Below are 14,831 nucleotides of genomic sequence, written 5' to 3'. Positions count from 1 at the left end.
ATAGCAAATGATTTCGCATTTCCTATACCTGTTTTTCATATTTTCAGACAGGGTCTCACTATGCACCTCAAGCTGGCATGAAAGTCACTTCATAACTCACAGCTTTGAACTTGCATAATCCTCCTGTCCCAGCTTCCCAAGTGCTAGATGACATAAATCACTATACTCAGCAGCATTTTCTAGATGAATGTTTGAAAGTAGATTTATAATTATATGTACTTCAATCGCCAAGGTAGCATTCACCCGTTATTGTGAGATTATACTAAAACCCATTTGCAATAAAGCCCAAACCATACACAACACTGTGACCAAGGTTCCAAAGAAGAGGACTCACTTGAAGCTTGCCCAGTGGTAAGTCCTCATCTCCAAAAATCGGCAAACAACCATGCCCAGCCAGATGCCACCACCATTACACAACAGGATGTCCAGAATGACCTGGTCCCACCAGCACTCAGCAAAGTTGGGCAGCAGATGCATGAAGAAAAGCTGAGGAACACAAGAGACGACAGTTGAGTAAATATTGTTAATGGGGCAGGGACCGTGAATATAGATTCTTTATAACACACTGTTTCAGAAAATGTGTTTCCCTTTTCCCAAATGTATATAAAAATAACAATAACAAAGTCTGAAACATGCTTCTGCTTCTTTATATTGAAGTGTTTTTTACAAATAACATTTACCCAAATAGCTCTCCTTTAAAAACAAACAAAAGAAAACAAAAACGTGAATTTCAAGCATTGGCAGCCCCGATGAGCCACACTGGTTGATGGCACACAGAGGTATCTCAAGAGGAATAAACAGAGGTTTCAAAGCCGACAACAAACTGCTGCAAATCCTCAAAATGGGAAGCCTGAGAATGCAAGCTGTGTGTTTGGGGACAGTTTCAGTATGGTGGCCAATTTGTGAGTAGCTGTAAAAGCAGAGAGGTTGGCTGTTGATGCATAATGAAGGAAACAGAGGTTCAATGGGACATTTAAAGTATTGGTGCCAGCCGTGCCATTTTCCAGTAGGCACCACTGTACTCATGTTGGCCAGATAACAGGGTGTCTAAAATGAGTATCCAGGAAGGTTGAATCTGAAAATAAACCAGACTTGGGCAAGTGCTACAGTGGTGACATCAATGGACTTTGGGGACAAGATGGACTCATTCTGAATGAGGGCAACTGGGGATGGTTCCTGGAAGAAAAGAGATGCCTAGAAAAGGTCTAAAATATGAGAGGTATTTAGAGCTGCTTTCTGTGTCTAAACATGGATCACTGGTGGCGAGGGGGTAAGAAAGACACTCCTTCAAGTACAGCCAGGGAAATAGCAGGCTAGTAGGTAAGGATATAGAAAGAGAGAAGGACTGGGCCTAGGTTCTGATGGAGGTCTTCAAAAATACAAAGAACAAAGACAGTTGCACCATAAGCTTACCGAGGACAGGTTGGGAGTCAGTAGTCAGCTCTTCTTGGGACTCATAAGCTGATTCTAAACACTAAATCATTTGTAGGAAGAAGAAGCCTTGATATGATGAAGGACTGGAAAGGAACACTTTCACAACAGTGTAAAGAGAAAGACTGCAGCAAAAGATGAATCAGACGTTGAACGGGAGAAGAAGACTTTAGCATCTATACAGGTATTCAGAATAGATTCCAGGACTTTGAGACCAAAGGATGCTGGGGAGCAGCAAAGAAGGGCCGAAGATGCCCCTGCCAGGTGAGGGAAAGCAAAGGAGGCTAAGAAAGGCCAGTTGCCTTATACAGTCACAGAATAACTGGGTAAGGAAGATGGTTACCCAGGTAGAATGTGATATAATGGAAGGGCAGCAGGCTTTACGTCTGCAATGCAGGTGTGGCTTTCTACAAAATCAGGCTGAACTCAGTTTCCTCCCTCTAGGAATGGGAATAGATACACACTGCTTCTCCCTGCTTATCACGAGGATTCTTGATGGGATGTAAGGAACTGAGCAGTGCTATGAATGAGTAGAAGCCCATCCTCTCAGAATTCCTATACCCTGGCCTCTAGTTCCTCAGAAAGCAAACTTACTTGGAACTGGAGTCATTACAGAGGTAGCAACTTAAGCAGAGATCACACTGAGTCAAGTAAGACCTGGTCCATTCATGACATCTGTCCTTATAAAAAGAAGCCCACAAAGGCTCAGACACACAAGAAGGCTACCTGATGATGATGTCAGAGATCAGGGTGCTGCATCTCTAAGTCAGGGAATGCTAACAACTGTATCAAGTGATACAGGCTCTTAAGAGGGAAGCCAGGAAAGGATGGCCACAGCAGTGCTCAGAAAGAAGCAACCATGACTATAGCTTGATCACAGACTCTGACCTCCCAAACTGGGAGTACACTAATGGAAGTCCACCTAACTGAAATGCTTCTGTAAGTCAGCAATGGCTGGCATTGAGAAATACGCTATGTACATAGCCAAATACTGTGTGCTAGAAATGATTAATAAATACAAAACTAATTAGAACAGTTCTCCAACTTTTGTTTTGTTAATAGTTTCTCAGGGTGTACCTCATTAATTAATGAACACTAACTTTGGATCACAAGTCATGGGGGCTCTATTAGGAAATCATGATCAGAGACAAAATACCTGCTCTTGTAGTACAGCACATTCAATTCTACAGATCTCAAAAAGAAAGCTGGTGTGTGGACAAAGTGACTCACTTCTACACAGATTTCCTCTTTATATTGATTTGTCTCACTTTGGACACCAACTTCATTTGTTAACTTGGTTTCATTTATATTTCTTTAAGACTTATTACAAAGGAGCACAAATCCTTAAAGACATAGAGAGTTTTGTTACGTTTTTGTTTCTTAAACAAAAATATACAGAATTGTCATGGGATTGTATAAATCCGGTTTTGCACACCAGGGACTAGAAGATGAAATGTCTGAGTACCACCTGACAACTTATAACTTCCTCTACACACATTGTGACTGCATACCCTGTCCATGGTTTACCTCTGTCAGCTCCCAGGTGATGCTGATTGTCCAGCACAGCCCATAACTACGGATCAACAAGGCCTTCATGGCCCAGCCCCAGAAATGCCCAAATGCAAATATATCAAAGTGACTGACGATCCTCTCCCAGGTGATCACGTGGCAGTTCACAGCATACTCCTGATTAACATAGAGTTCAAACATTATTAACTGTTGGCATAACAAATATAAGATTTAAATTTCTTAGAAATATACAATATATTCAAAGCTAAAATTAGAAATGGAACCAACATTCTTAAACACTTGAGAACTTTCAGCTTTGAATTTATGTAATACTGAACACATTTTTGGGTGGGGACTCTTCCCTTTGAGCTCTTGTCCAGTAAAGAGTTTAGGCTTTCCCTCTTCCTCAGAAGTTCCTCACCTGTATCTTCCAGTATTTTCATCGTCATTGAATATTTACAAATATTCAGCCATAATTTCTTCTTCAGCCCATGATTTTTAGAAAGTGTTTTTATATTACCAAGTCTACTGAATTCCTTATATTTCATTGCTAACTTTTATTCAGCTTCTCAGAGGCCAGGTACATGTGATGTCATTTTTTAAAGATACATTAAACCTTTGCAAAATTATTTTCTTTCTCATTTCAGCAGTGTTGCATTGCCATTTAGAAACTACCAATTAGAAAGCCTCCTTACACTAACTCACTTATAAACTGACACGTTACTGTAAGCCTCTTGCTATAAAAACCTTCCAAACTGAACAGGAAATGCAGTGCTAGAGTCCTATCAATCTCTTCATTCACTGCAGGAATCCTAGAGGCAAGTTCCCAGACCTTGAAACAATGTGATCTCATTATAGGGTATTCCTGGCTGAAAGAGAAACAACCTGGGTCTAAAGCCACTTATCTATTAATTTAAGGAGAGTGACAAGGTGCCATCAGCCTAGAATTCTTCAGTCTCTCACCCTATGATTACTCTGGAATAGGCTGCTTAGGGCTCAATAAGGACCTAGGTTGGGCGTGTTTGTTTTCAGTGACCACTCTTAGCACAATCACAAGCTGGAAGTGCTTCTGGGGGATTTGAATGTCCATTTATTTATGCTTTCATTACAGGAAGACATTTAAAAAACTATAAAAGGCCAAGTTGCATATCCTAACATTAGAATTTTAGAGTAGATTAACCAATTAATCACTTCCAGAGGCCCCCAAGGTCCTTGCTGCAGTGTAGGCATAGCAGTTTGGCTGCCTCCTCTCCCCCAAGGGATAGGTCCCAGAATACATGGAGGATACCAAAATCCAAATGTTCATATCACTGATATAAAGCAACAGTTTTGCATACAATCTATGTACATCCTCCTAAATACTTGAAGTCATTTCTAAGTCACATGTCCTACCTAACAAAGTATAAACGTTCTGAATGGTTTGGAGAATAATGACAAAAAATAGTTTGTACATGTTTAGTAAAGTGGTAATTTCCCCTTCTGAATATTTTTGATCTAAAGTTAGTTGAAACAATGGATGATATCAGAGATGGCACTAACTATGATATAGCACCAAAATAAGAATGAAGCAAGAGTGGCATCCCATCTGTCTTTGCTAGGGTTTTGACGGTTGTAAAGAGACAACTCTTACAAAGAACATATAATTGGGGTGGCTTGCTTACAATTTCAGAAGTTCAGTTCATTATCATCATGGTGGGGAACATTGCAGCATGCAGATGTGGTGCTGGAGAAATAGCTAATAGTCCTACATCTTGTAGGCTTCAGGAAGCCAACTGAGACACTGGGTGGTATTCTGGGTGTAGGAAACCTCAAAGACTGCCTCCAGAGTCACACACTTCCTCCAACAAGGCGAAGGTCACTTCAACAAAGCCATACCTCCAAAGAGTGTCACTCCCTCTAAAATCACAGGGGCCAATTATATTCAAACAACCACACCATTCCAGACTTGTGCTGGTTAGGTTTTTGTCAGCTTGACACAAACCAGTCACCTGAGACGAGGAGACCTCAACTGAAAAATTGTCTTTATTAGATTGGTCTATGGAATATTTTCTATACTAGGAGGCCTAGTCCACTGTGAGAAGTGCTATTCCTGGGCAGGTCCTGGACAATATAAGAAGCAAGCTGAGCAAGTCAAAGGGAGCTAGCCAGTCAGTAACCAGCATTCCTTCATGGCTTCTACCTTTGCTGCTTCTTGAGTTCCTGCACTAACTTCCTTCAATGATCAACTGTGATTGGGATATATAAGCCAAATGAACCCCTTCCTTTCCAAGCTACTTTTGGTCATGGCATTTTATCACAGAATAGAAAGCAAACTGGGGCAAGCTCTATCCATATTTCTAGTGTTTAAGAAATCTGGGCGGGAGTGGGCGGCAGGAAGACAGATGACAATGTCTTGAAAGCAAGCTACAAAAATCTCTGAGATAAATAAACTTCAAGGAAAAAGAAAACATGCATGGGGAAACTACTAAACAAGAGTCGCAGAATACCCTAAGATACAACCTAAAGATCTCATGCAACATAGGGACCTCATTATGACTGAGGTATAAAAAACATGTATCAGGCATGTACACTTATATGCTCTTAAAATTCATAAGAATATGCTGAAATTTCTAGAAACTATGCTAAAATTGTTTTATGGTGCAATAGCCAACAACTTTTTCTTTAACTTTAGTTACCTGTAACTCTAACTTCCAGAAGACAAGGGAGCCTGCTCACCTGTTTCCCTATTATCACCAGCAAGCCCAGGAAAAGCTCAGTCAGTATCAATCAAACAAAAGACAGCTACTTCAGACAGACTAATTTAAAAATGATTGAAAAATAATTTTAAAAAGGGCTGTGCTCTTCAAATTTGTCTGACACTTAGGACACATTTTTAATACTTTTTTAATCTTACTTTGGCCCATGTTGGATGACATTTTGTATGCTTTCATTTCCCAGCCACTCAGACGAAAATAATTACACAAAAACTATTATTAATTATAACAGTGTTTGGCCAGTGGCTTAGGTGTGTTCCTAGTTAGCTCTTACATAATCTTAAATTAACCCATTTCTATTAATCTATGTATTGCCATGAGGCTGTTGGCTTACCAGTAATGTTCTGGCATCATTCTCCTTCGGTGGATGCATGGTGTCTGCCTGACCCCGTTTTCTTTCTCCCTGCATTCAGTTTAGTTTTCCTGCCTAGCTATATTCTGCCCTGCTATAGGCCAAAGCAGCTTCTTTATTAACCAATGGTAATAAAATGTATTCATAGCATACAGAGGGGAATCCCCTATCAGTTTTAGGAACTGAACTGAGGGTCTCATGCAATATTATCACTCTACTACTGAACTACAATCCCAGCCCAGAATCAATCACATTAAAAAGCAGCAAACTATCCACTATTAGATTTAAAAAAAAAAAAAAAATGACTCTAGGCAGGACCTATTGGTGCAATTCTATGGTACCTCATGGTATTTGGGAGGCAGAAGCAAGACAATCAATTCAAAGCTATCCATAGTTATATAGTGAGTTAGAGACTAACATAGGATATGCAATAGCCTGTCTTAAAAAGAAAACATGAATAAACAAACAAAAAAGAAATTGCCTCTATTACGATTAATAACTCCATCCCTGCCCCCAATTTATAAAAGAAATCCTAAATGAAAATGTGAGTCTGAATTTCAACACACCAAAGTACGCCAAGATCAGGAAAGGATGGGAGGAGAAGGCACGGTAAGAACAGTGACCCCAGGACCAGGGTGACTCACAGACCTGATTTACATGCAAGAGCAACTTTTCCCCCCCAGTACCAGGGCTTGAGGAATGCTGAGTGAGCACTCTCTTGCTCAGTCACATCTCAGTCTTCTTTTTACTTTTAGAAAAAGGATCTTACTAAGCTGTTCAAGTTACCTTGAGCTTATCATTCTCTTGTTTCACCCTCCTGAGTGGTGGTTTATATCCTGTCACAGCCCTTAAAGGAACTTCTTTCTATAAAATCTCACAAAACAAAACAAAACAAAAAAAAACATTTCTCTATAATGAAAGAGTCCTTACAAAAGAGGAAGGTGTTTCTTTATACCCATCATGATACCCTCAGTATCATGAAAGGCTGACTGAAGAAGTAAACATGATGAGGGATGTAAAAGAGGAAGCCACTTCCACATCACCTAGACCTCTGGAATCTGCAAACAGCTGCATACCTTGTCTGGTTTAGCAATAATTATCAGTACTAGAAATAAGATTGTAAAAAAGCTAGTTGTAGCTATTGTGATGTCAGGTTTCTAAAGAAGTTAAGGGTCACAAACATTATTGGATTCAATTTGCTCCCCAAAACCATGAGGCCTGTGACAGAAACAGCACAACTTCCTTTGAGTCAGCTTTTGCTCAAGTCTAAAAGAGCTGCTTTAGAAAATGGACTAGGGGGAGGAGAAGAGGAGTGGGGATAGGGGGAGGGGAGCGGGGGAGGGGGCAATATGTGGGAGGAGGGGGAGGGAAATGGGAAACGGGGAGCAGTTGGAAATTTTAATTAAAAAAGAATAAAAAAAATGAGAAAAAAAAAAAGAAAACGTTTTGCCTACAATACCTTTCTCCCTTTTCTAAGACTGCTTTGATCCTTACTATGATCATGCTACACCTGAAGAAAAGTATAGCTAGTTCCAGGACAAGCACCAAAAACTACAGAGAAACCCGTCTCAAAATCCCGCCCCCCCCAAAATAAAGAAAGAAAGAAAGAAAAAAGAAAAGTATAGGTTTTGAAGCAGAAAGAGCTTTGTGTTTTGAGTAAAACAGATAGCATTAAAGTTTCTCTTTCCTCTACTATAAACTGGTATGAATAGCTATGTGTGAGGATTATATTGAATATAGATAATGTCCAGTATAGTGTCTGACAGAATAAACTACAATTATCATTTGCATTATTGCTAATAGTAGGGTCTAGAATACTTCCTAAAGGTTCTTATAGCCGGGCGGTGGTGGCGCACGCCTTCAATCCCAGCACTCGGGAGGCAGAGGCAGGCGGATCTCTATGAGTTCGAGACCAGCCTGGTCTACAAGAGATAGTTCCAGGACAGGCTCCAAAGCCACAGAGAAACCCTGTCTCGAAAAACCAAAAAAAATAAAAATAAAAATAAAGGTTCTTATATTAAAGGCTTGGTTCCCAACTTATGCTACTGGAAGGTGGTAGAAACTCTAAGAGGAGCAGCCTAGTAAGAGGCTTTAAGCCACTGGGGACATGCAACTCAAAGAGGATTATGGAAAGTCAGTCCCTCATTGTTCTCTGGTTACCATGAGCTAAGCAATTTTCCTGCCACAGTGTTCTGCCTTCTCACAGGCCCAAAGCAGCAGGGCCATCCAACCAGACTGAAACCTCCAAAAGAGCAAAATAAATTATTTCTTCTTTTATACCAATTATTCCAGATGTTTTGGACTTTTTTCAAGACAAGGTCTTACCACATAGCCCCAACTGTCCTAAAATCAGGCTGGCCTTTAACTCAGAGATCTGTCTGTCTCTGCCTCCTAAATGCTGGGATTAAAGGTTTGCGTCACTACGCCCAGCTGTCCCAGATGTTTTGTTACCACAATGGAGAGTGGAAACCATTATCATCATTACAAACAAATTATTATCCTTTATCATTCTTTTCCTTGAGAGTGAGAGATTCTAACTAGGCTTCTAAATAATTTTTGCTCCTGTTTTTCTTTCATTGTGTACCCAAGGAAAGTTAAGATAAACATATAGAAGTTTTCATCCCAAGAAGGGTCTAGTCATTCTGTGATGGTGATTACTCGCTGATCTTTTAATCCCTTTATTATTTCTCAATTGCCAGAGCAAATGTCTGTTCTTTCTCCAGAACACCACCAGCTTTTCCTTCAACCTGCGAAGCATTCAAAACACAACAGGGCCACTAACAAGTACATACCATGATGTCCGCTTCTCTTGTGGCATATCGAAGATTGGGATCTAGCCAATACATTAGGGATTTAACCTGCTCGAAGTTCAGGAAAAGGAGAAATACCAAGAAGAGGAAATACAGCACACTGAGGCCTGATGGAAACAAAACAAGGTCAAGTTTAGGAGAGACACATTAGACCCAGGGGCTTAGAGTTACATGAGTATCACAAAAGTACCACAAAAGTAGCCTTTTGAGAATCTATCATACCCAAGTATTTTCTTTGGGGAGAGGATTGGTGAGAGGATCTGACACACAGTCCTAGTTCATGTTGAGAGGGATTCCTCTCTCTGAGGAAATGCTACTTAAGTTAAGCCTTGAAGGACCAGCAGCCAGATGATGTGTATTTTGGCTTAGGAGAGCATGAAGTAGAGAAATACCATGAAAATATGTTCCTGAAGAGAGATATCTCACGGTGAGGCTGGAGTGATAATAGAGATGAGAATGGACTAAGGGGTGCTGAAGTGACAAGATTAGGGGACAAGGCAAGGCTTTCTGATTTTCTCCCAAGGTCAATGGGGAAAAAAAGTTGAACAAAACACTGTTTTATGATGGTGAGTAAGAAGACTACAAGTGGGTAACACTTGCCTATTCATCTGAGACTTCTTCAAATTAGCCCTGACAAGTATTATTTTCTTGCCACACCTATCATAATTGCTATTCTAAATAACCAAACCCCACGTCATTTAAAAAAGTAAAGCCAGCTGGGCGATGGTGGTGAATGCCCTTAATCCCAGCTCTTGGGAGGCACAGTCAGGAGGATCTCTGTAAGTCTGAAGCCAGTCTAGTCTACAGAGTTCCAGGACAGCCAGGGCTACAAAGAGAAACCCTGTTTTTTTTTTTTTTTAAATCAACCAAACAACAAAAACAAAGCAAATAAACAAAAAAGAAAAGCCACTAATACACCGGAAGGCCCCCCTGCATCCCCACCACCAGAGGTGGCTGTCATTTTTTCTGGTGAGCCTGCTGGAATCAGATCAGTGATGTAGGGCATCCTGTAGGGCATCCAGGCACTGTCATAATTATCGCCTTGAATCACAAGTTCTGATCTCCAAATAGCTATACAGAGAAGAGGATGTGAGTAACTGGAATGAATACATAATGAGGGCTACAGTTCCAGGCCTTCTAGCTCGGCTGCTCTCCATTCACCAAGGGGAACACTGCTTGCACTGAGGTCCCTTGTAGAGCAGGACCACCACAACCACACATCCCTGGACCAAGGAATATAAATTTTCTGATACATGAGAACTACCTTGAGTTTGCATTTATGTAGCAGTCTTATAAATTTTCAGCTTTAATGACCACCTTACTATAACCTTTTAAAATCACAATCTTTGTGAAACAATTCTTTTGAGACAGAAAGAAATGACCTATGACATAGAAATGTTTAGATTAGAGTTTTGAGCTGGGGTTTGAGGACTACAAAACACCAGCTACTAACAGCAAAAATCGTGTTTTTTGTTTTGTTTTGTGTGGTGTGTGTATGTGTGTCTACATGTGTGTCTGTCTGTTTCTGTCTGTCTGTCTGTCTGTCTGTCTGTCTGTCTCTCTCTCTCTCTCTCTCTCTCTCTCGTGTGTGTGTATGTGTGTGTATGTGTGTAGCACGCATGCTGGAGAAGGCTCAGGAATGCACACAGGTCTATAAGCCTGGGAAGCAAGCACTTTATCAACTGAGCTACCTCTGTAGCCCCAGGAATATCTTTTTCAAATAGTAAATAAAATCATGTCATCCTTCTGGAAAAATGCTCCCTACATCCTTTGCACCACACTCCTTCACCTGCCCACAAGCCTGAATGTTTCTCTCTATGCTGGCTGTCTGCTCTTCTGCTCAATGTTCTTCTCTGCCCACCTGGGCCTGTAAAATGCTAAGTATTTTCCAGCCATGAGGCCACCTCAGCAGCCTCTAAAGCTAAGGTCCTACTCCCCGACTGTGTTACATGCACAGTCCCTTAGTTGCATCCAAATTTTAGACTGAGTCACTCCCTCAGCCTTTCCTCACTACCCCAGTGGAAGAAGTCACTCAGTCACCATCACTTCACCCAGTTTTAGCTACCTAATGTTTAGTAAGGGCTCATAATTTTTGACTACTGACTACTTTAAAAGCTCCCTGTTCTCTTGTCCTTGGCTGGAGGAGGGGTTCCCAAGGACAAGGTCATATTTGTCTTATCTTCCTGGATAGCCTCAGGTCTTCAAACCTGTTAGATACTCAGTGAATAAAGCTAGTAAAACTTCCTCAGTGTGTAGAATGGGGTGGGGAGTATGCCTTTAATACCAGTCTCAGGAGGCAGACTTGGGCAGATCTCTGTGAGTTTGAGGACAGCCTGGTCTACAGAACGAGTTTCGACAGCCAAGGCTGTTACACAGAGAAATCATCTCGGAAAAAACCAAAAACCAAAAACAGAAACTTCACGAGCAAAAAAAAAAAAAAAAAAAAAAAAAAAATGAAGAGTTGCTGGGTGTGGTGGTACACACCTTTAATCCCAGCACTCAGCACTCAGAGGACTCTCTACAGGTTCAAGGCCAACCAAAGTAAGGTCCAGGACAGCCACAAATATACAAATCTGCTTCAAAACAACAAAACAAACAAAGTTACCTTTATTGCTGAAGGATATAACAAGAAGGGCAACTTTAGTAAAATATCCCCTTACGTTTCCAAGCATGGTTACATTGCCTTCACCTACAATAATTTATTGTGTGTCTTACTTAGGCATGATGAGGACAAACATTCTAAGAATTAAAAATTTATTTTACACTCATTCAGACCATTTGACTTTCTGGATGACAGAATCAAGTAAAAGTAAGGCTCATTATTTATATACTTAATAATAAACTTCAACTAAATGATGGCTATGTCTGCCAGAAGAGGTTTCTCTTTTCCAAATTCCTAGAACTGCTGGGCTTCCACAGACACTAACAATACAAATGTGACCTTAGCATGAACTTGAGCTTGTACTAGTAGGAAAGGAAAACAAGTCAGAAAATAGGGGCATTTGTTGAAGCCACTAAGAAACAAAAGCACTAGAAGCAGGTACATGGAACAGAAAGGGCACCTATATATGAGAATTTATGCTATCACTAGCCATTTATTTTTTTGATAAAAGAATCTTAGTAACATTTCTGTATTAGGTAGACTAAAAAGTTGGCTTTTTATTTTTGTTTTTAAGCTATGATATAAAACCACTATCATGATACAAAAAAAAGATTTTTGTTTTATTTTTGATTTTTGAGACAGAGTTTTTCTGTGTAGCCTTGGCTATTCTGGAACTTTCTCTGTAGACCAAGCTGGCCTTGAACTCAGAGATCCACTTGCCTCTGCCTCCTGAGTGCTGGAACTAAAGGCATATGCCACCACTGCCAGGCAAGATTTTTTTTTTTAAGTAGAAAGAACTTTGTCATCTACTAATAGGACTCACCAAAAACCATTCTCCATAAGGCTGGATGAGGTCGAGTAAATGGACCTGCAAAGAGAGGACATGAAGTTAGAATAAACTGGATTTAGCCAGAAAAGAAAGCTCTGTTGATCTACATACAGCTATCTCTAATGCTAAATTTTATTTTCTCTTTTTTCTTTTCCCACACCTTTTGAACCAGCCTTCTTAATCTTGGAAAGCTGCAGAACTCCCAAATGCCAAGAGGGAGTTGTCAGGCAGCCTGTTACAGCATAGGCTTGGTCTTCTGTAGCTGTAACTGACCTCAGGAGCTGGTGACAAAACAAGGAAGGATCACAGCTATCTTCTGTGTTTCTACAACTCCAGTCAGCAGGGGCAGTAGTGGTCAGTGGCACCATCATCTGGGAATTGAGGGTCATGGCAATGATGGTTCCAGTGGGATTCGATGTAAAAATACCAGAGTACAACCTGGTTTTGTTTGTTTGCTTAATATCCAATGTTCAAGACAATCATGTCAAGTATGTTTTGTGAGCAGGTTTGGGGAACAAGATGAGAAAACAGGCTTAGAATAATGAAGTAATCTGCTTCCATCCACAGTCTGTCAAAAGTATACTTAGACTCTGAAGCTTCTCAGCCATGCCTAGAGTCACTGAGATGCACAATTTTTCTGTATGCTGTGAATATGTATTTCTCCCATTGGTTAATAATAAAAACTGTTTGACCAGTAGTCAGGCAGGATAAGGTTAGGTGAACAATCAAACTGAGAACCCAGATGAGGAGGGGCAGAGTTGAGAGAGATGCCAGTCTGCTGCAGAACAAACAGGACATGTAGAAAATGAGGTAACAAGCCATGAGCCTCATAGTAAAATGTAGATTAATAGAAATGGACTAATATAAAATGTAAGAGTTAGTAATAAGCCTGAGCTGAGGGGTTTGTGCTCTAACAAATAAAGCTTATCTGAAGATGAGAGGGTGGAGTTAGCCACTAGTTAACCCTAGAGGCCAGGCAGTAAGTGGCCTTTGATCCCAGCACTTGGGATCTCATGCCTTTGGTCCCAGGATGTGGGAGTCACACACCTTTAATCCCAGCTCTAAGGAGGTAGAGACAGGAATATAAGGCGGGAGAAGTCGGGAGCTTAGCAGTCGGGAGCTTAGCACTGTTAGTATGAGGATTAGGTAAAGGTAAGAACTCTCTAGTGACTTACTCCTTTGTTTCTCTGATTTTACCCCAATATCTGGCTCTGGGTTTTTACTATTAAGACCAATTAGAATTTGTGCTACATTGAACTATTGGTAGAGCATTAATAATTAATAGTAATATTAAGTCTCTAAGTGATTATTTGGAAACGGCTGAGGGATGGGGTGGGACAGAGAAACTCCTATTTACACACAGTCATGGGAGGTCAAGGAAAGTCTTTATTATAGAATATACCCAGGGATAACAAAAGCTAGAAGAGCCCTTGGAAGGTCCTCTTCTGAGAAACCTCATAACTAACTGCAGATTCAAATGGACTCCATCTCACCCCAGTAATGGGTTAAAATTAAATTTACTTAACAATCATTAGCTATGTTGGGATAAAGGTAGAATTTAAAAGCTTCAAGATTTTGTTGTTGTTTGTTTATAAAGAAGGAGATGACAAGGGATGTGAAATAGACATCATATCCTCTCCTTCCCTGGTCTCCCAAGGGCTCTTAAACTCTACACCTCTTTATAAAACAATGCCTCCCCTTACAGGACTAGGAAGTAGCCTAGGAACAAAATCCTGCAACACCAACCCACTGACAGTCAAAGGGATTATGGTGAGGTCCACCCCTCTCCCGTTTAACTTGGGTATACTGTAAATCCCCAGAGGTAATCTAGTCCCCTGAAACTTTTCAGTCAGTATACACCTATTGAGCATCTATATACACACTGGACTCTGGGTATTATAAATCCCTGTCCTCAGGACTGGGCAGGAGAAGAAATACATGCCCCAATTCGAGCCTAAAAAACTTAAGAACTTAAGCATATTAAAGAGCTTCCAGAAAAAAAAAAAAAAAAAGAGATTCCAGGAAACAACTTTTCAAGTTCAGTGTCATGGCACAAGAACTACAGTCTAAAAGCACAGGAAGCTGAGGCAAGAGAATTAAGCCAACCTGGGCTACATAACTAGACCATGTGTCAAAAATCAAAAGCAGGGCCGGGCGGTGGTGGCGCACACCTTTAATCCCAGCACTCGGGAGGCAGAGGCAGGCGGATCTCTGTGAGTTCGAGACCAGCCTGGTCTACAAGAGCTAGTTCCAGGACAGGCTCCAAAACCACAGAGAAACCCTGTCTCGAAAAAACTAAAAAGTAAAAAAAAAAAAAAAAAAAATCAAAAGCAGGAGGCTAGGGATGTGGCTCAGTAGGTAACTATTTGTTAGATGGGAGGCAGAGAGAAGAACCTCCAGAAGTTCACAAGCCATATACCCTGACATATGTAGTGCAAAAAAACAAAGAGACCAACACCCACGGTTATCACTGACCTCCACACGTGTCTTATGGCACACGTGTTCCTGCACCCACCCACATTAACAGGTTTACTTTCCCAAATCA

At 40.7% G+C, this 14,831-nt stretch overlaps 1 protein-coding gene across 3 annotated transcripts in view; it reads right to left on the bottom strand.

Moving 5' to 3' along the window:
• Positions 1 to 14,831, bottom strand: part of Ptdss1 (phosphatidylserine synthase 1) — a 56,861-nt gene that overhangs the window by 29,284 nt on the left and 12,746 nt on the right. For all 3 annotated transcript variants that reach the window (XM_057791960.1, XM_057791961.1, XM_057791962.1), the window contains exons 3-6: positions 12,281 to 12,325; positions 8,838 to 8,962; positions 2,959 to 3,117; positions 335 to 486 (exon numbers count right to left, since the gene is read on the bottom strand). In XM_057791960.1, the coding sequence (XP_057647943.1) occupies positions 335 to 486; positions 2,959 to 3,117; positions 8,838 to 8,962; positions 12,281 to 12,325 (481 nt within the window). The remainder of the gene's footprint in view (positions 1 to 334; positions 487 to 2,958; positions 3,118 to 8,837; positions 8,963 to 12,280; positions 12,326 to 14,831) is intronic.

This window comes from Chionomys nivalis, chromosome 17 (assembly GCF_950005125.1).
Source record: "Chionomys nivalis chromosome 17, mChiNiv1.1, whole genome shotgun sequence".
Classification (NCBI taxonomy): domain Eukaryota; kingdom Metazoa; phylum Chordata; class Mammalia; order Rodentia; family Cricetidae; genus Chionomys; species Chionomys nivalis.
The sequence above is the reverse complement of the archived record's forward strand: the minus strand, read 5'-3'. Positions and strand labels throughout refer to the sequence as shown.